General features: G+C 38.3%; 2 protein-coding genes across 6 annotated transcripts in view; one reads left to right on the top strand and one right to left on the bottom strand.

Annotated features, from left to right (window-relative positions):
- LOC105457267 (aminopeptidase N-like) overlaps positions 1–20,283 on the bottom strand; it is a 31,690-nt gene extending 11,407 nt beyond the window's left edge. Inside the window, exon 1 of one of the 3 annotated variants that reach the window (XM_011701853.1) lies at positions 20,166–20,283. Coding sequence is in view for 1 of the 3 variants with exons in the window: in XM_011701851.1 (XP_011700153.1) it covers positions 1,166–1,191 (26 nt within the window). In the remaining 2 variants the exon portion in view is untranslated. Of the gene's footprint in view, positions 1–1,165; positions 1,226–1,889; positions 2,015–20,165 lie in introns of those variants that run through there. The other 2 variants (XM_011701852.1, XM_011701851.1) reach the window with 2 other exon arrangements.
- LOC105457268 (organic cation transporter protein) lies at positions 11,663–17,702 on the top strand. Of its 3 annotated transcripts, XM_011701855.1 has the most exons (4): positions 11,663–12,321; positions 13,199–13,360; positions 14,236–14,737; positions 15,622–17,702. In XM_011701855.1, exon 4 carries the CDS (start codon positions 15,729–15,731, stop codon positions 17,427–17,429), a length of 1,701 nt encoding a protein of 566 aa, XP_011700157.1. In that variant the 5' UTR covers positions 11,663–12,321; positions 13,199–13,360; positions 14,236–14,737; positions 15,622–15,728; the 3' UTR covers positions 17,430–17,702. The 3 variants fall into 3 exon arrangements, with proteins under 3 accessions (XP_011700157.1, XP_011700158.1, XP_011700156.1); XM_011701856.1 differs by lacking the exon at positions 13,199–13,360; XM_011701854.1 differs by lacking the exon at positions 11,663–12,321 and having other exon boundaries at positions 12,807–13,360.
- Positions 20,284–22,722: the final 2,439 nt, after the last annotated feature.

Below are 22,722 nucleotides of genomic sequence, written 5' to 3'. Positions count from 1 at the left end.
TATATATATATATATATATATGCTACTATTACACTATTAACCCCAATATTACTAAAAATCTCAATACACAATAATAACTGTCAAAATATGTAATGACAGCCGCTCAACAAAGTAAGCATAGTGAGATAACCATACTTTTTTTTTAGATAGGAACTAAAAAAAACATTGCCGATATGTACTTGTTTAAAAATATTTAGAATAGATACAATAATGATAAAATCAGTAATTGAAGACATTCAACATTTTAGCTGGACGTTCAAATAATCAAAGGTAAAAAGGTAGATAGTTTTGATTAATTACGAATATCTATTTTACTTTACATCTAAAAAAAATATTGCCTGTACCTATTTAAAAATATTTAGAATAGATACAAGGAAAATAAATTCAGCAATAAAGCCATTCGACATTTTAACTGGATGTTTAATATGAACAATATATAGTCATTTGTATCTCGAAATTGTGCAGTATTTGAATTTTAAAAAACTATCGGGCGCGTTGAAGAAGGGGAATAATAATTTTGATTAGATCACTATATCGAGAAAACTTTTTGTCCCGCGTAAACCGGGTGAAGGCAACCGATCATTGAAAGTAATTTCACGTTCCAAACGGTGCGAGTGAGCGTGTCAAGGAAACGCGAATAGCGTGCCTGAATTGATGTAAGGTTCTTGCACCGACGATCTGTCGTGAATATCTTGCAACAATTACAACACGATCCTACGTGCATTGACCGAGACAACAATGCAATTTGAATTAAAGTTGTTGTGCGAACCAGCCGCGTGAATGAAGTAAAATTGCTACAATTTTCCTATAAAAATGTTAGCTATATTCTTAATAAATATTATGCTAACAATAAGTTATACTATGCAATGCAGCCTAAAGCATTTCATCATTTCATTTGAACAATATAAATGCTAATTTCTGCCTATCTTCGCGTCGTTCAGTTTGTATAATATTTAAATGAAACGCTGCGCTAAAGCAAATATTTAATATCACAAATCGTACGCACGTACGATCACGTGTTTTCCATTTGCAGACAATTTACGTTCGCCGGGGAATTACTTGTTATTGCACCCGTATTTCCGCAAACACCCGCGCATTGCAGACGCGCTGATTTCGCGTCGTAAAAAAAAAAGATGTAAGGTACGTTTTATGAGATTTTGCGCACCTTCGACGCACCGTCCGTCGCATCATGCTCGCATCTCGTGTACCAATAATGATAAGATTTATCTACCGCGTTTATGCGCTCCTAGGACAGGAAAGTTGATTGCTGATTTCCTGAGCACTCGGATCTCACTATTGCCGCGGATTACAAAGCTCTTGCATAAGAGAACGACTCCTTATCTTTGTATTCCTCCATGCTACGCACATCCTCTTATTATGTCACCAATACGACATTATTCAAAGATGTTCAAGGTTAGCCATGACATTTGAAAGCACACTATACATTTAAAACCTATATCCATATTTAAGAAACCTTTCTCTGTCTTCTTAAGGAATACACGGAAAGTAGCAATCGTGCAATAAATCTAATATAAGTATTATTTAATTTTTATACTAAATTAAATTTCTTTTCTTATAAAAAATGAAATAATACTTCGATGGAAATGATAAAAATGATATCTGGTGCCAAATTGGTATCGGAATACGGAAATCACTACAGCCAGAATTTTGGATAATTCAATGATTCATATATATCTTCGCATGAATAACAACGTTATTCAGATTCACATACACAATTCTAACGACACCGAGACCATATCGTAAAATCGTTATACGTCAACGTAAACTGGAAAACGAGTTCTAAATTTTTCAAACGTTGTACGCCGGTAAAGCCAATCGATATTGCGAGAATTTTATTTTTTGCCTTTGAAATCAAACGCCGAACTCACACGATAGGTATCTCTCGAACTCGCGGCTGTTTGGTCCTCTATCCCACGACACTTCGTACCATCGAGCACCGATCGGGAAACAGGATCACCATCGAAAGCGCTCCGCTCCGCTCGATGGTTCGCGCGCAACTGCCAAGGAACAGGGCGCGATTCACGATACAGCTTCGTCGCTTCCTCTCCTGGTCATCCAGGTTTCCTGATCGTCGCCGCGATCGCCGTATCGGCCATCATGTACGGTGTCCCTTCACCTGCCGAATACATCAAGTGCGATGCCGTCTTCCGAATCGCGGGATACCGTACGAGCGGTGGTGTGACCGGTGTCCGGTTTGTTGCGAACGACGATCGCAACGATCGATATCCAGGAGGAAGGCATGTCCCTTTCCAAGCATGTATACATTCCAAATTAACCCCAATCCGATGTGTCCCCGAGTTCATTGTACCTTGTCCTCGTCCTCGGGAAATTCTACGATCGAATTTATTTATCCTACTAATTATTATACTTCATTGGAACGATATTTTCTATTTTTTTAAGAGCTTTTTTTACTGCCACTAATTGTCTAATTGTTCGATTATTTTATAAATCCAAGTAACTTTATCACAGTACTTACATCAAAGTTTGTTCTACAGAAATCATATATGCATAATCATTTTTTTATAAAGAAGTAATTTTTACGTTGAAAATACATAAATTTCTGATTTATTATAGCGACGTCAAAATTGCTAATGAAAAATGCAAAAGAAACCGGAACTCTATCAATTTTAACGGACAATTAGAAATCACAGGTTTGTACAATAGCAATGAGCTCACCAGAAAATTGTTAAATAAATCACAATATAACTTGCATGTATATCCGCGTATACAAACGAAATATTCTGCTCCTTCGTCATTTCGATATTCCTAAAAGAGCTCATTATTCTTGATTATTTCTTATCTTGATTATTTTAATTAAATTTTATTTAAATGGATTATTTTACTTATAGTAGTAAATCAATAATTCAGACATCTCATCAGAGAGCTTTGTTGAACCGTTCAATATGCATGTACAAAGTGTGCAATGTTCGTAATGATCAATCAATTATCGAAAGAGAAAAGGATGATAAGGCAAGAAGTATGTTGTTTACCTTGAAAAAATTATCTTTTTTTCAAGCAGTAATTTAAAACTATACTTAATAGCCATTTAATACGAAGTCACAAAAGGATTCACACAGTGTTGGCACGATAATTAGTGTATATGTAATCATTAAAATTATCTGCGTGTATAATGCGAAGCGTGCGTTATACGTAATAATAGTAATGTAGTTTATACAATATTTTTTCGGAGAAAAATACTTTGAAGAAAAATGCTTATTATAAAATCCAATTTATCCCATCATGAATTTTAACGAACTAATTTTAAGCATTTAATTAATTCAATTTTAAGTATAATATTTCTCTGTAGTTCTACAGTGTTCAGAAAATCATATTAAAACAATTATATAAAATTTAAAATTTAGTTGTACAATACAACTAAATTATTATTAATTATTATTAATTATTATTAATTATGTAAAAATTATACGCAAAAGTTTTATTAATTTTTATTTTGTTCAGAATTATGGTTTCACAATTTACAACCCAATGCATTCTTAATTAGATTTCAAATATGATACTTCAAATAAAAAATAATTTGTGACGTATTTTATTCAAACTCATATCTTGGTTAATGTTTAAAATCTGTATTTTATTGAGTTTTGAAACACACATGCGATTTCTTCATAACTGTATAATTTATTTTGGCCCCGGTAAATATAGTTTGTAGATACAACTGTATAATCAACGCCGTATTTACAATAAGAATCACCAGCACATAGAAACTATCGAAATCAGTCGAGAGACGTGAACGTTTCTTTAGCTTGTATAAACATTATGTTGTGCGACATACGACCAATCTTTCATTTATGAATACAAGCGTGGTACGGAGTATAAACTCGAGGAAGATATATGTATATACATCACGCGCTGTCTAGCGTATCTTTCAATTTTAAAGAGCTCTAAATTTTTATTATACGCAAACAAAAAAAATCACAAAATTTTATCTACGGATTTGAACAGTAAATTTCTTCACATTTTATTCAAGCAAATAGATATAGGAAAAAAATATAAAATAGACAGAAAATAAAGAATAAATAGATTAGATAGAAAAAAGATAAAATAATAGATATAGAGTCGCGAAGACAAAATAGTGAAAGAAAAAACCGCGGAATTTTGAAATCAGTAATCAAATAATAAAATAATAGGCTAATATTATAAAATCATTGAAAGAATTAGATTTATGTTGTAAAATGGATTTCAAGAAAGATGGTTTAAATCGAAACACTACGTTATATATCGAATAATTTAATAAAAGTAAAAAATAACTTTAAACCTTCTATACCTAATCAGCAGCGATATCTAGCAAAAATTGCTTTTGTTTTACAAAACATTAAGGAAAAACGTACTGTTTTATAAAAAGTATATTGTATCAAAAATCTTCGCGTCTAATTTAGGTGCGTTCCAATTGCTTCTCGCATGACAAACACGTAATTACAATATTACGTATCATTAAAAATAAAAAAAAAACAGATTTATTTAATCCGCACATATTTACATTGTCAGTCTCGTAATTATAATTCTGAATAACGACCTGCGTAATGATGCCTTTCTCCTTCGCAGAAATCATTACACAGACATAAACATCTGTAAAAACATCGAAGATCGGTGCATCTGTGTAAATGAACAAAGTGTGGCATAATTATTTCGTGGTGTAGAAATCGCTTGTCAAATAGAAATAGAATTTTTGTCGTCGAGCAATTAAGGCGCTAGTCTTATTTAAGCGCACGTCGCGAATTACACGTCGCAGAGAAGCGGCGGAAACGAGCCCTTTAATCCGCCAATCGAAAATCGATAAGTTAAGATCGGGATATCGGCCGGCCAGTAAGTACCTAATAATCCTATAAATTACCAGGGACAGATAATTGAGTTAGGCGAACGAGCGTCCCTAATTGATTGAAGTCATCCGCCAGCGACGCCCGGCGACGGCTCGTAGCGCGCGATTTGTCACACACGAGACCCGCGTTATTGAATCTTCCATGTACCAACGCGCGCTGACGATATAAGTGCGAAAGTGAATTAACCCAGAACTCCACTTTCACAATTGTGCCATACCTCGGACGTAGAGCTTACGAACTTCGTCGGGATGCGTTTCTCGCGCGCGCGTGAAGAACAACAATTGATACAGGAGCTCATTCACGTTTATCGCATTACTTCTCATTCTTATTGATATTCGTAAAATTAACAAATCTCTTTTGCGCGCGCTCACTTTCGCGCAAGATAATTACCTTGATTCTCAATTTCGCAGCGTAATTATCTTCGTTTAATTTAGTGACTAAATGTATTCTATTGCATTCAACCGCGTCTTTAACAGATGTAGGAAGTCATTATTATTATTACGGGTATAAAATTGCGCTTAAAATCATGGAAGGAAGACAGACGAGACGTCATTGGTTTGATATTTGGCCGGCGCACAATACCATTTTTCATTCATCGTCGTTTTGGCGAAGTTCCTTATCGGATGGGGCGCCGCGCAAAGTCGAGGCGAGCTTCGACTATTCCATTAGCGGCCAAAGACTCTTATCAGCCTAACGTGTTTCGGCGATCGAATTCCCGAGAGGTTGGCACATCAAATTTCTTTTTCCCCGAGAGCGAAGCTCTCGAGACCCGAATACGGGTGAATCGAAAATCCCGGAGCACACATGCCCGGTAATCCTACACCGGGTGAACGGGAACGTAGACACGGTCCATCTACGCCGTGACGGAGGAGGCTTGGGGCTTGGGTTACCCTTCATTGTGGTGTGCCCTTACGGAACGAGACACCGACGTTATCCACCATTGTAATCGGGCGTGTAGAGCAGCGTATACGAATTACGAAACCTGTGTATACGAGAGACCCTCCTTCAGCGAAACCGAAAATTTCTTAAGGCTTCTTCCGCCCGGATGCGCTTCCTTCGCGTTTCCTCCGCGGCCTTACATACAGGATGTTCGGTAATAGAGCGGTAATACGGCAATATTCGAAAGCTGAAATAATTTCCTTTTCTTATAAAGATGGGCGATTTCTGAGCACAAACAATTTAGAAAGAAATTTTCACGAGTTGCTGTTTTTAAGTGATCTTCACTGTTCATAAAATATTGAGGCACAGTTAACCAAATTTATAATGTAAAATAAAACAACGAGAAAATTAGCAAAAAATTTCAAAAGCCAAAATTATTTTTAACAAGAAATATTATCTTGTTCGCGTTTATTACCGAATATCCTGCTTCTCTTTAATGTGCGTGCGTATCTCCGTACACATCACATTTTATCTGCTGAAACATTGGATACGACGACTGCGTGTGTCACCAGCCTAATGCCTAAACGCAAAGAGTCGCTAATTCCAATTTAATATCGCTGACCATGACCCGAAACGAAAGCAGGAAGCAGGTCCATTTTTCTGCCTACCGGGCAGAAAATTTATCATATTGTGATACAACATCTTGATATTCCGCAATAAAGTCATGAAACTGACATGAGGAAGGTCAGTTATTTATCGCAATGACGGATCACTTTGCTGAATAACTGCTAAATCGTAGGTATAGATAAACGCACGTCGAATTGACAACTCAAGGAGCGACGAGATGTTTGCTTGCCTGTGAACAACTCGTTACTTACATTATAAATATACATGCGTTGATCTTATTCAATAATAAATCAGACTGATAGTAGGATAATAATTGATCCGTCGCGCGATACATATTATAGTGTAAAAACGATGTCTCATTGTCCGAGTATATATCATCGCTCCGTTAAAACGCGTCGAGTGCTACGTCGCGGCTGAACCTGTTAATAAACCGAATGAGTTTTACGTATCATTGCATGCGCTATAGCACATCGCGGTTTAAACGATGCGGTTTAAACGAGATTCTCTTGCGGTACCTCAGTTTAACGGATAACCACCGCAAGTCGTGTCGCCGAGATCCATTTCAAATATATACGCAAATGAGCTCACGTGTCGCGTTCGGAGGGATTTGCAAAATTTCGCAAAAAGCCGATGGTGGTCCAAAGTAAACATCCGATCGTCGGCGCCGAACATGCAGTACGCATATTTGCCCATTGACTGTGTATGTGTGTGTGTGTGTGTGTGTGGTATGTGTGTGTGTATGTGTGGCTGCATACCCGGTGCATTCACCCTATATCTATTCTACCATTATCCACTTGGATCCCGCCACCCACCCCCGCGGCTTCTACTTCCGCCCGTCGCGTATACTCGTAAAATAAATCGTATAATCGGATAACGAGAGCTGCCTCTTCGCAGCTCGGGCGAAAAACTCGCGATAACTCGATATCTCGGGCACGAATCATCTTGCCCGAGTCAACGTATACCTATATATCGGCTACTTGTATATCGATATCGCGCATTGAAATTGCGCCCGCCCGATCGCGGGGCAATCGTCCCAGGTATTCATGGACGAGACATTCATGCTGTGCAACGGTACTGCGAAGAATTATAACTTGATAACTGCGAGAAAGAGAGAATAAAGATTACGCCTCGGCTTATCTATTCATGTTTTTTAATTAAGTGGATTGAAGAGCTTGGGTGATATTAATTCTTCTCACATTTAAATACCTTTAATTAACATCTTCAATATTAATCTTCTGTTCCAGTAGAAGAAAATAATATAAAAAGACTTAAACTTTGTTTCATATACAATATTAGTAAAGTCATATATATTTTTAAAGTCCGACGATTAAGCGGCGCGCAGTTTGCATGAACTAAAAGAATTGTAAGATTTATATATAAGATTTTCAAGCACTATAAGAGTCTCTTTGGATCGTGTTGGCATTTTCGTATCTCAATATATATTATTGTTATGATTTGTTTATGCCATTAACTCCTCTCTCTCTCTCTCTCTCTCTCTCTCTCTCTCTCTCTCTCTCTCTCTCTCTACAAAAAAATCTCTGAGTTTTTAATTACTTATACAATTATCAATATTTCATTATTTTTTTCCATCAATAGAAACTGCTGATTCTAAAGTTCAAGTTTGACATACGATCTAAATTAAGCATGAGTACCGTAAATCCAGGACGTTATGTGATATGTAGACACGTCTAAACTCTTATTGGTCGCGGCTAACTGGAACCGATAATTGCCAGCATCTTGATCTCTATTCTATGATCTCGTTTCCAACGGCACTTTTTACATCGACATCACCGATGAGGCGTTATCAGAGAATGCGCGCCCAAAGAGAAAAAGAGTACTTTGACCCGTTATCAATACTCGACGATTACGCCGGTCATTGACACTGGAATCCGTTACTTGCAGTCGTGCGCTGGATGCCGGAATCCTGCACGCCCGCGGCCTGCAGTGCGTAAGCCAAAGTAATTTGAAGAAAACTGACTGGCGAAATATAAGGAAACTCTTAAAACTCTATATGTTGATGCAGGATGACGAGAACCTCCGCGGGATCACAGCGCGCAAGAGAATAATCTGCACATATACTGCCGTCTGTCTTCATTTTCATTTTCAACACGTTTCGCCTTTATTTCGAGATTAGCGCCGCGAAATGGCCACTCCTCGTTGATCCGTCCCCGCGAGTTCTCGCGATTTTTTTTCAATCGCGCGTGCAGCACATCGTGCAACAATAGCGCGTATCTCGACGGTAAACATAGCTTTTCCATTATCGTCGGTACGGGGTATATGCGCCACGCGCGCCATAGAGAGTACCTCGTCCCGTTCCAGATTCTATCCGCCGCGGCGGGCCGCGATACCGCCGTTTAATGTCTGACCCGCATTCCGTCAGGCAGCCTGAAATTTCGCTCTGTCCACAACCTCTTCGTCCCCGTCTCTTCTTCCGCATCGCATCGCCTCCCGGTACGCAGCAGCATCAGCAGCCGGTTCGCGCGCATGCACGCCTCTCGCGCGTCTCCGCACCACCGATCCGGCTCCACGTCTCTCGTCGTCTCGCCGAGACCGCCGCGCTCGAGCGGAATATCTTTGCGCGTTCGCGGATGGCGCCGCGAAAATATTGCTATTCCGCAGCCGAAGAGACGCCCGCACGAGCATACGTGACGAACCTCGCGATGCGAACGATGCGGCTGTGCTGGAATCTTTCCCTCCTACATGTGTGCTCGCAGAACGCTGCAGGACACCTTAATGGAGCGCAGACAGACTGATGACTCCGGCTTAGAATTTATTGCCTGAAGAAATACCCGTCTTGAAATCGCGACGCGTTGCATGCCACTCTGCACACTTTCGTGAGCGATTTATATCCGAGCCAAGAGTAACATATGAAATAAAATGTATACGAGTAAAAATTACGCACTCGATACGTTTTTGCATTTTAAATTTCCTCTCTTTGCATTAACTGATAGACGATATTAATGCGTATCAATTTTCAATGCTTTTAACGTCGACGAAACGCGAATTATTGACAAAAAGTAACACGAATGAGAGAAAAGTCAGATTTTTATAAAATATATGTATATTGATACGATATATCAACAAGAGTGAATTCTATTCTGGTAACGCGACTTGATTTAATAACGCGGAATAAAAAACCATTTTATCACGTTATTTTGAAGGAAGAAAAAATAAAAAAGGCAGAATAAAACTGAAAAGAATTTTTAAGCGCGCTATAATATTATATTAAATAAAATTAAATTATTAAATATTGCTTTCTGTGTTTATTATCGATATTTTTTTTTCTGAACTTATTAAAATCGATCTCTGTAAGTACAATATGTATAATACAAATTGTCTGAAATGTTAGAAAAAAGTAAGAAAGCAGTAGAGTATACAATGATAATTTTGAATAAATAAATTTCTTATGAATCAATCACTTTCTTATTTTTTTCCTAGCAGTTTCTTTAAAAAATAAAACAGTAGAGTATTAAATAATAATTGAATAAATCAATTATCATTTAATACTGTACTACTTTCTTATTTTTTTTCTAACATTTAAGGATAACGATCTATTTTATTACGTACTGTATTTACGGAGATCGATTTCCAATAAGTTATATTAAGAACACAAAATATCGATAGTAAACACAGAAAGAAATATTTAATAATTTACGAAAACTTTAATTTAAGACGTGCGAATGCACAACGAGCAAAAAAGTAATAGAATATTAAATGATAATTGATACATTCAATTGTTATCTAATACTCTACTATTTTCTTGCTTGTGTTCTTAAAATAAAATCTCGTTTTCGTAATGCATTACGCTTTATTCTGGATGCACTTTAGTTGGCGCCAGAAAGAAGAAATCCGATAAGAACGTCGTTGCGTGGCGCCGCTTAATAAAACGTTATCGGGATAAAGCTCCAATCACTCTATCTCGTAGCATGTCATTGATTTATGCCACGTTGACATAACAGAAGAATAACAACGTGAATTGCACCCGAATGTGTCTACACTCGAATAATTATCAATAATGAGCGCGCGACATTTGTCTATCAGACGTCGAGACGTTAAATACTTTGATTATACAGGTCGCACGTTGAACGTCACTTCGTAACGCTTTAGCGCGGCAAGAGATATGTTACGCAATATCATTACGAAATTAGCACATCCTACACAGTTATTTCTCAAAGTGTCATGTCTTAAGCATGTTAAAAATCTATTTTTAGACCGTTTGTTTTCTGTCTTTCCTAAAATTTCAACCGAGCGCTACATTTGCCTCGGCAGTATACCTGTTTTCCCTGTGTGTAGCAAGAAGAATTATTGCGTTTAAGTGTGTTTATAGAAATAGATTTTTTTTCCCCTCCGACTAATGGTATCGCTGATCAAACGATGTGACATCATTTTGTTTTATAGACACGAAGAATTTTATCTCCTCATGCGAAATACGTCTGATAAGCATAACTCTCGAAAATTCGAAACATCAGGTATTGGATTATATTCTGTTTAAGCGTTTGTAGAGAGAAATAGATTTTACTTCGATAAACGGTGTCATTAATCATGCGAATATGACGTTCATAAACGAGAAACATAAATATGTTTTGTATTTACAAACGTGAGGAATTTTATTTTCTAACACAATCCGCTGATAACGAGCTGATAACTCATCTCCGAAACATCAGATATTCAATATATTTGTAACTGTCGGTTGAATAATTTTTTTTACGCACGACTGTAACAGCTTACATAATCAATATTTGTCACGAGTCAATTTAAATTGCAACAAATATAAGCGTGTCTGCAACTAGCATCTAAAACTTCTAACTCGCACCTATACTCATAATTGAACCAGGAAAATGTCGATCGAATTCGTCCCGGTGATTATTACCTTGAAACTCGATTCTGCTGAACGAAGTGACAGAGCGATATGCTCGCCGGCCACTCGATCGACATTGTTGGACTATTGCCGATCGTGCGACACGGGCGTGTGTGTTTTCCCGTTGTCATGTCGCTGGCGCGAATTATCACGAGAAATTTTGTCCTCGCCTCTCGTGGATAAAAAGACGGTTCACGCTCGGGCAAATAACTTTCTCTTTCGTTAACGATCGTCGGAACGTCGCGCCCGCGAGGCGTCGTTCTTAATGAACGCGAGGGACGCCGCAATTGCATTTAAAAGGCGGAGCAAATAGATTGCACATTGTAATGTATTCGCAAAAACTCTCTCGTCAAAGCAGCGACCACTTAGATTTAGCATAAATTAGAGTTTAAAGCGAGAAAACAAGCGGAACTAACTAGTCGACAATCGGTCGCAAGATCGATACGATCGGTTACGATAGTTATCGCGTTTTCGCATACTTCGAATTTCGTTAAACGCATTCCTGGCCTGAAAGTGAATGCTCGCGATTACCGCGCTCAATTTTTCGACGCGCGAGATGAGATTTTTGGCAGCTCGAGACGAATCGACGAATTATGAATAATCTATCTGTCATTTTACGAGACCGAGCGACCGCCTTTCTCATACGTCCCACGTGACGGTCATTGCCGGCAATTATCGCCTAACTACATGTAACGACGTAGAGTAATGTCAAGGACGCGAGGCACAAAGCACATTGCCTAATTGAAGGGTTCGGCAACGGCCCAGTGACGTTCAAAGAAACTCGAAGTAGCGGCAAAGCTCATGGGCTGGGCATTACTTAACGTGGCAAACATATCACTTAACGTCAGCTGGCGGCCGAATATGTGTTACACGTGTGAGCGCATTATTATCATCGTTTAATGGCAGCCAAACGAGCAAATAATAATTTATTTGATGTATCATTGAGGGGTTCAGTGTACCCCATTTTCCACTACTGCGACCATTGTCGTCAGTTATCACGCTTCTGCGTAGCCTCTTACGAATATCCGCTGATTTCATTCGCGCAGCTTCGTCGAGAGAAGTTCGATAAGGAGCAGCGTAGTGATTCTGATAGTGACAGTGGTAATCAAAATTATGCGGTTATTTTTAAAATTCGAAAGAGTTATACACAGAAAAATGCACGTTCCTCGTGTTTGCAAATTTGGAAAAAATACTGTGAATTAGTGATTCTATCGAGACCAGGATCTCTCTCAGGCATCAGTTTCAATTATTTTATCAATTAAAGATTGACAAAAATTAAGAATTGAAGACAAAGAAAACACGCGCGCGTTAGAATAAAATATTTAACTGAATAATAAAATATTTAACGCAAATGCGAGACTTTTGAAGATTTGCGTTATCGCGGACGCGCGCGATTATCAGCGATACGAAAACCTAGTCTTTAATAATAATGTGATGGATTTATGATAATGACAGCGCGATTAGTTTTCAACGCGACGATAACGCGATGTTGTATAAAGCTGTCGCATTTATGTGTGTCGCGACATTTGCCGCCGTGAAAACACGCGACACAAATTCACAATGACAAAATGTGCCTCAAACAGCGTAGGCAGGAACCGTCGCAATCGCATTCTCAGTCGAAGTCAAGCTGAAGCTAAAGATTCCGTGACAAATGTAATTTTTCGTAGATTCAAGATAATTAATTAAATGCGAGGCTGAGATCCCAACTGATAATGTTATGACATTAATTAGCTCCGTAAAATCTTTCTTGAATTATATATACGTATGTTGATTAACGTATCGTAATAATTGTAATTAGACAATATTTTTAATAATTATCAATTTCTGGCGATTGCGACGCTTTTATCTTACGCAAAAAAAAACATGACCTTATTCCCGAAATAAATTTAGTCTCATTCGGCATTCAACGATTTGTTTTCTCTTAAATGACGAATCCATTTCATAATAGCAAAAAGTTCATTCCTTTCTCTTCCTCGAGATCCCGTGAGTTTCCGATGCCGCAGGAATTCACACGTCGACACGATCTCGGCGCAAAAAGTACATAGCACGTTTATCAAAGTGAAATGTCAATAATTCCGATCTGTGTATAAAGAAGTACTATGATAATATATGTGATATCGTCATGCCTCGATGGTTGCACGTACATGCTATTATTCGGGTATCAAAAATAACTGCTATCGCCGATCAATATACCATCCATAACACGCTCTCGAAACTACAGTGCCGAGTTCGCAAGCATAATCAGTACATGATACAGTAACATGTGACCGATAAGAAATCCGGTTTACTCCACAAGTTAAACCAACAAGTGTTTTTCCACTTTTGAATAAACATATTACTTGAAAATTATTATTCAAAAAAATATGCTGCAAATTTGAAATTAAAAACGATGCTAGAAAACAATCGATAATTAGCGCGATAACGAACGATACTTCGCGCTTTTGCACAATTGGGTTAATTAAATAATATAATATTATCTAAATAATTGTGTCAAAATTATCGAATAATCAAAACGGAATAGCTGAACTCTTTAAATAGCTACGGTCTTAAGATGTAATAACTAATAATTTTAGCAATTTTGACACATATAAAATATGTTATCATAAATATATAATTATATTTTTGTATCATACATTATAAACTATCTACACATCTTTCAAAGCGAGGAAAAATATAGTTATTTTGAAATATCTTTCAACTATAATAATATATCTTTTTATTCATTTCATTTACATGTAATTTATGCAACCAATGATTCTTGAAACGATAAAATAGTAACATGAGCAACACCATGGGTATTTCCCTTTTATCCTTTCTAATCTCTACTTTAAAAACCACAATGTGCACAAATAATGCAGTAAAGAGATTATTTAGTCGAGTAAGAAGTAACAGCTGAGAACGATTACTTATTCTATTAAGAAATTTTAAACGGAATTGACGATATATAGCGATCGTAGTAAATGCATCTCACTGATTGCAAGGTCAAGCGTGTTCATTACTTTTAATAATTTGTAGGCAACAACTATATATAGGCTCTCGATTATGGTCGCCGGTGATTGATAACGTAATCGTCTTGCGCGAAACTCTTTTCCCGGACGGGCACGTCACGTCTCGCAGAGTGGAATTTACCGGTCCAAGGGAATCCACGCGGAAGAAAGAGATCGAGCGCGGCGTGCGACTGATCGCAAGTGACGATTGCGCGAGTGGCTGGTGTCGCGTGCAAGGGCGGCCGCAAATTTCGTTAAATACTACAAAGTCTACTTGGAGGAATCGTCCAATCTCTTAGATTCAAGTTGGAGAACGGAAAACCAGTCGTTCTCCTCAGCTCGCCGGAGGCATTACTTAGAGACGGCGGAGGTTCGCGCAGCCGCTCTCCCACGTTTCGCGATCGGGACCAATGTGCCGACAGATTTATCGATCATCGACACACGAGCCATCCACTTGTCATTCGTCGTGATATTCGTCGTGATCGAGTGGATGTTACTCGTTGCGCTGCACAATTGTAATCGAAATCAAGGTATCATTTTTTTTATGTCAGCAGTGATAATTTGTATCGTCTAAATTTGAACTTTAATCTCTATAACTTGCGTTTGGTAAATCGATTCTTTTCTTTCAACAGCAATTAACAAGATAATAATACTAATATATCAGAATAAAAAATTTCGTCAATTGTTACAGACGATCTATTTCTATTTCCTTTTTCTTTTTATCTTAAGTATCTTGAGATAAAAACTGCTATACACGCAATACACTTTCTCATAAAATTATTGAGGAATTTAATTTTTATTGCACAATGGAAAAATGAACGTACTGATTTTTAAATAATTTGACAGATTGCAATTAGATCAAAGAGTAGTAAAAGTATAGACATCAGACATTTTATTGCAAAATGTGTTATGCAAAAAGGTCAAATATAATTTGCAACGTGATTATAGTAGCATACGAAACGAAAATGGCTATTCCATTGCAGATATAACAGATAGATTTCTTTAATCATTGTGTGTAAATAATTGTAAATTAAAAATTTTTTCTTTTACACCGAAACAAATAATGTATTAACATCATTGGATCTAATCTAATGTGTTTATAATAAGAAATCTTGCTAACTTAATAATTAATGTTAAGTTGGACTGCCATTTCACTTGATCAATAGAGAAATTATTAATCTCCATGTGTTAATTTTTTTAAATATTTCTAAGCAAGATTGTCATTTTATTTATTAACAGAAGTTTTATTTTACTTATTTATCAAATAAATATTAATATGATCGTTCTTGAATTTTATTTATATAATATGTGCGTGTGTCTATTATCGTATATATAATGTAAATCTCCGCAATCTCTCTTTTATTTTCGCAATTCAAGTACGCTGAATAATTTACATCTGCAAATGTCCTTTCAGCGTATGCGACATCTAACTCGAGGACGATCAGCGATTTAAATAGCCGCGATACTCGGCACAAGATATTCAAATAAGTGTCCCGACTGTGATCCCAGCGATCGGCCGAGATGGCGAGCGTGGACAAGGATCTCGAGGAGCTCATGTCTCACCTGGGTGAATTCGGCAAATATCAATTCCGACAGTACTGCTTTCACTTAATGGCCGCCCTTACGGCCGGGGTGCACATGCTGTCTCTATTGACAGTCGCGGCGATACCGGCGCATCAGTGTGACATCCCGAAAGCGAACGTGTCGTCCGTCCTGACCAGGGAGCTGTTCAATTTCACCGCTCACAACTGGGACAACTCGTCGGACGTGCTGGAACATCTTCCACGTCGTTTGGACAGCTGCCACTATCTGGACCACGACAACGTCACCCGCGAATGCGACTCGTGGACCTACGACACAACGTACTTCCAGTCGTCCCGCGGCATGGAGTGGAACTTCGTTTGCTCGCGACGCTGGATGGGCGCCGTGGCGCAATCCTCGTACATGTTCGGCGTGTTCGCGGGCGCGGTCACCCTCGGCAGCATGGCAGACAAGTACGGCAGGAAGATCATATTCTACGTGTCCGCCGTGGCACAGCTACTGCTCGGAGTAGTGGTCGCCCTGGTGAACAACTACTACGTCTTCCTGGTAATACGCTTCCTGTACGGTATCTTCGGCTCCGCCGGCGCGTACATCACCGGATTCGTGCTGACGATGGAGCTGGTGGGTTCGTCGAAGAGGACCGTGTGCGGCATACTGTTCCAATTGGCCTTCGCCATGGGCTTTATGCTGGTGGCTGTGTGGGGCGTCGTGATCAAGGATCGCATGTGGCTGCAGATCGTATACGGTTTGCACAGCGCGATTCTGCTCGGCCACTGGTGGCTGATGGACGAGTCGCCCAGGTGGCTGTGGGCGCACGGTCGCGCCACCGAGGCGATCATCATCGTGCAGAAGGCCTTGAAGGTGAACGGCAGCAACGTCAACGTGGACGCCGGCAGGCTGATCGGCAAATCGAAGTTGCAGCAGGAGACCAAGGAGGAGACATCGCACGGCGCGCTGGATCTCTTCAGGACGCCGAATCTCCGCAAGAAGAGTCTGAACATCTGCCTCAACTGGTTCGCCAACTCGATCGCCTATTACGGACTGGCGCTCAACATGGGCAATCTCGTTGGCAATCCGTTTCTCATGCTGTTCCTCAGCGGCGTGCTGGAGATGCCGTCGTACATTTTAATCATATTCATCATGGACCGCACCGGCAGGAGGTGCCTGATCAGCACGTTCATGATGATAGGCAGCGTGTGCTGCATCTGCGCCGCCGTCATCACCGGCACGACCGGACACTTGGCGGCCGTGGCGACGGTCACGATAGTGCTCGTGGGCAAGAGCTGCATCGCCGGCTCGTTCGCCGTGGTATACAACTACACGGCCGAGCTGTTCCCCACGGTGGTGAGGAATACGGCGCTCGGCATCGGCTCCATGTGCGCGCGTCTCAGCGCCGCTCTCACGCCCATGATCTTTCTGCTGGACTCGCTGGACCCGCGGGTACCAGCCACCCTCTTCGGCTTCATCGCCCTGGTGGCGGGCTTCCTGGCGCTCTATCTGCCGGAGACGGTGAACCAACCGATGCCGGAGACCATCGAGGACGGCGAGAACTTTGGTAAAGGTGACACCTGCTTCACCAGCTGCATAGGCGGAAGCGCGAAAGCCGCCGCGAGCGATCGCGACATCACGATGGACAAGATACGCGAGAATGACGAGAATGAAAAGCTGAATTATACATAACGCTCATATAGCTTTATAGAAAATTCAAGTGCGTTTAACTAGTACTTATAGTTAATGCTATAGTTAATGTGCTGAGAAAGAAACAAATGTGCCTTGGTCTCGATATCCTCAAAAGTCATTGCATAGATTCGCTGGTAGAGATACCCAGAGACTTAAAAATACTTATTGTTAAAGATTAGCCTAGCTAAATAATACGCACAACTCATCATTGAAAAATAGAAACAATTATATCATGTACAAAGTAAATAAGAAAGTTACTTCTTAGAATTGCATATAAATATAAAAAATTTTATACAGTTAATAATATATTTGGTACTCTATTTTTATGGAAAAAATACAAATTTTTAATCTGAAATTTAATAATAATAATACATATTTACGCAATAAGGATAATATTTTTGATACATATATATAATATAAAAGCAGTTTCTATTTTATAAAATTATCGATATAATTTTGTCGATTAGATTTATACAGTAATGCTATTTATATTTCACCATAACCAAATGATTTTCATTTTTATAAAACTATACACGTGTATAGGAAACATTCAATCGTGCCTTTAAAACTTAGGATACAAAATTATTTAAACGTAAAATAATCAAGTAGTTAGTAAAAATATTCAAATACACTTTTACAAAAAAAATGAACTTATTAGACGATTACTTTTCCCCTATCAAAACTCTATTTTATACAGAATTATCATTGGGTTTTCATTATACGTGAATGTTTAGTGATCAAGAAGATTTTAATTTCATGAGTAAGCAATTTCCGCGGTAGAAATGATTAAAGGTTCAAGCGCTACCGTGTTTCCTCTCACCGTAAAATTCTTCTTATGAGATGCTGTAATAATTTGAGAGAGTAAGAGAGGGAGGGAGAGAGAGAGAGAGAGAGAGAGAGAGAGAGAGAAGTCAACGAGGGAATAAATTTGTTGACATCCGACTTATCTCGCTACTTTCGGCGAAATGAACTAGGCGAGGAAAGTTTGAGGGTTGTGCGAGATAACGGAAAGAACGCAGGGCGCTCTACAGCGCACTATGATCCTAATGGCGAGGATGCAATTCAGAGAGAATCTTCCGGAGAAGGAGGACGCGGGAAATCCTCTGCCCTGATGAAACCGCCAACTCACTCCTCTCCTCCTAGCTAATGGAAAAACTTTGTCGCCCGGCCCAACGCTTTTCCAATCATAAAGTTTGAAAAATGGTCACATTGGTTATCCGCAGATTTTTTTTTGCCATAGAATTAACGATGGTAGGAAAAGCCCTGTCTCTCTCTCTCTCTCTCTCTGGTGAATTTTGTAAAATTCTCAATTCGGACACTTCAACTTCCCACAAAGAGACATATGATCCATATTCAGTTTATTTATGACTAATATTGTCATAACGTATTGTACAAGTTGTAACTTTATTATGAAATTTATTTTGCGTGACAGAAAGTTTTAAATATACTTCCGTTATTTATTTTTCATTTAAATACTTTTATTGGATCATTTTCAACGGCATCATAATCATTCAGGTAGAACGATATTGTGCAAATGAAATTCGAAAGCTTGTCGAGTTGTCGAAGATTAAATTGAATTAATAAGTCAAGCGAATTGATCCTGATTTTAGTCGATTCGCGTGTTAAACGTTATTTATTAATAAATTAAAAGTCAATTACATCATAAAGTGATAAAAATAATGACTGAACGACGTAAATTTATCCTCGTAAATCCCGTGCCAAAATGTACCGTGCATCACTAAGCTAAGCAATAACTAAGATATAATGCGCCTCCCCCCGAAGTTTCTGATCCTCAATGTCACGCCGGGCTTCCGCGCTTCATGAGATTCACCGGTGAATTTTGCAGATGCGCTCGTTATTCGAGGAAAGCTACATCCCGTGGCGTTACAACTTATATACTTAAAATTTATGCGCACGTTACGACGCAACGGTTGACAAGTTTTTATCTCCCTGGTTGTCCGACGATTAAAAATAACCACCACCGAGCAAACCGCTCGTGCAACGCTGGCCGCGCATAACTCCCTTTCGACAATACGGCGCGGCAATACGAATTAATATAATTAATGGAACGTTTAACGCGATCGATATATGCATCATCAATTACTTTTATGCGAAATGCGAAATTAGTGCGGTATTGTAACGCTTCCGCGCGCCTGTGAATTCCCGAAATTCCACACGCGCATATAACGTCGCCGGTGTCGGCAGGATTAAATTGTGCTGTGCAGCTCTAAACTATAATCTTAAAATTCTACCAACTAAATTGGAAGTACTGTTAAATTAAAACTTATAAAAAATAGAATTTTTAAATAAATCTTTAAAACGTTCTATATCATACATGTTGAGTGTTCCGCGAATAACTTGAGTGTGTTTTTTTGATAGATATTGTTAACAAATCTCAGTGCAAGTGCAGCATAGCAGCAACTTGAAATTTCATGAATTCTTTAAGAAAACAATTAACGAAGCGATACGCTTCTGTCACTCGTCTATTATAGACAAAGCATTTAAAAGAAATCTATAGAAAAACGAAAGGAAATACATCTGATTCTTTATTCGTTCATCTATAGATACGCATCTAGAAAAAATCTGGGAGAATGCATTTCGGTTAAATGTGTCCGAGAACATTTCGGGAAGTAGGACGTGCCCCACGGAAAAATGGAGCAACTCCTCGCGACTGTGCGAGCCGCAAAGCCTTCAATTTATATATGTAAATCCGTCCCTGACGATCGTAACACTCACCTGCGTCTGCGTTATCGAACGCGTACTGCGGGTCCATGCGCGAGTGATGCTGGAGCCTGGGATGTAGGTACACGGGGACACACGGTGACAGGGAGCGCGCGTCGCCTACTGAACTCTCGCAGCTCGCTCTGTTCTCGCCCATTAAATCGTAGAAAACGTTGCACCAGCGCGCGCAACTCTGTCAAACACGGTGCGACCGCCGCCGCAAATTCGATCTCCCGTAGGATTGGATCGCGGAAGTGCTCGTCGTTGCTCCAAGCCCGTGCGTCCAAATAGAAGATCGCGAAATGCGAGAGGGTTGAGCTCCCTGCAATCAATAACGATCGAATAGCTTCGAAGCTGTTAGTTCAAGTTAATTGAAGTCCTCCGATCCTCCCCGATCGCCCTGCGTCGAGATTGACTTCTGCGCATATAGTGATCTACAATATCTTCAACCCCCGTAAACTTGGCAAATAGTTTCCCTGAATAGTTCGCAAACAACATTTCTCTGGAATTTTCGTAAAATTCTTTAAATAATCAATAAGGAATAACTGTCGCATATTACGATAGACATATATATATATATATATATATATATATATATATACATATATATATATATAATCTTATTTATAATAACAATTATCCAAATAATTTATAATTCTCTCTGGAGACCAATATCGTTATTCAATACAATAAATCTAGAATTCTGACTGTAATAAACATGAGATATACGTCTTTGGAAAAATATACGTAACAATTAATACTTTTTCTAATTTATACGCTTTTTCAGAGGCAGTTTTTCAAACAGATATTAATTTCAAGTTTTTATTTCCTAAACAAAGTCCGGCGGACACGCTGTCATTTCACTTGAATGAATAGGAACTTTTTATTGCGCTTTCATATCTCTCTCTCTTCGCGACAATTGTGACAGAGCTCTTTTCTCGAGACAATTGAAAAGCAAGCGATCGATTTAATATGCACGAAGCGGATTTCGTTGAGACCTTAGTTTATATCTTGCACGGAATTTACAACAACAATTTGTATCTTCAAAATAAGAAGCTGATTGATCATAAAAGAAATAATTGTCTAATCAAAGCTAGCCATCTTGGCAATCCAAGTTCAATCAAATTGATCGAACAAATTACATTAACTGTTAATGCAATATTAAATCTTAATACAAAACTTTAATACAATCTTAATTACATTAATAATCGTATTCATTACACCAGTTAAATGTCTGATGTATAAATTAACTACAAAATATTTTTTTACTTTTTGTTTGATTATTTTTCAGCCTGTATATCGTATTAAAGTCTGATATATTCGTGCATTATTTTGCATATCATGATGAATTCTCTCGCAAAATTCCCTCACAAGGAGATGGTCACGATTTAATTATCGCCACCAGACTTTAATTAAATTGATACCATCTTCGGATGCACCGTAAAACAGTTGGACGTGTCCTAATTGCAAATTCCCGGTGACTTGTTTACAACCACCGAGGATGCAACACAACACGTCATACAAATCCTTCTAATTAGAAAAGGCATGCGAATCATCATTTGTTTCTGAGCGGAGATTGAGAATGTTCCGAATAGCGAGCAAAGACCAAGAAAAATTAATTAAACGATCTTTTTGTATTGGTGAAAGTCTTAAAACACTTCAAGTTTATCTTATTCTTTTTCTTAAAGTAATTTCTCCTTTATGAAAACTACAGCAGGATATAAATCCAATGGCGCATTTCTGCATTTAATCAAACATTAATTATCGCATTTTGAAGTTTGTCATTAGAAAATCTTCCCGTTTTATGTGCGATCTGAGTCTCCTTATCGTTAAAATTATATTCTTTACAAAGATAAAAGACTATAATTAAGATTTTTAAGAAGTGTCATTATAATTTCGTAATTATAAAGAAAAAAATTAAGAATAATTATTTTCCTTTTTACTTTTTTTTCTTAGTAATCATGTAAATCTGTTGGAAATTCACGGAATTTAAGGGATTAAATATTTTCAACTGCATTAACATCCATAATCTACTACATAAAGTGTAAGTCCAGTCTGTTATAATTTATGTGCGCTACATACTAATTACGGAAATACACGCACGATAAGCTAATGAGAAATATGGTCGTACTCGATGTAAGAGAGGGGAATCCGTGAATCTCGTTTAATTACTGCGTATTAATCAACCTCTTTTTACGACTTTTTAGTTACGTCACGTACGTACATAACTTTCGTGATAATCGATGTGATGATCTCTTAGAATCGAATGACAAACAGAAGAGAGAATGATGAAGAATACTCATCGATATATTGCAATACTCATCAATTTATTTTAACACGTTGATAAAATATATATTGGATATTTATCTACATATACACAAAAATTATCCCAGAGATCTCGATCTTAATTTCAACTAAATTCACGAGTTAAACTAAGAAGAAAGATTTATTTTCTTTCTGAAGGAAAATTTTCGACGGTCATTTTCGTTCTGTATACCTAATGTTCTGACATAAGGTAATTGACTTTTGCGAAAGCGAAAGTCCGATGCAAATATTTCAGCAAGTTTCATTA

This window comes from Wasmannia auropunctata, unplaced genomic scaffold, assembly GCF_000956235.1.
Source record: "Wasmannia auropunctata unplaced genomic scaffold, wasmannia.A_1.0 LD335328.1, whole genome shotgun sequence".
NCBI lineage: Eukaryota > Metazoa > Arthropoda > Insecta > Hymenoptera > Formicidae > Wasmannia > Wasmannia auropunctata.
Note: the sequence above shows the minus strand (reverse complement) of the source record. Positions and strands in the feature narration are given on the sequence as shown.

Coding starts and splice junctions, on each gene's coding strand:
- LOC105457268 (XM_011701856.1), top strand. CDS start 15,729: ATGGCGAGCGTGGACAAGGATCTCGAGGAGCTCATGTCTCACCTGGGT.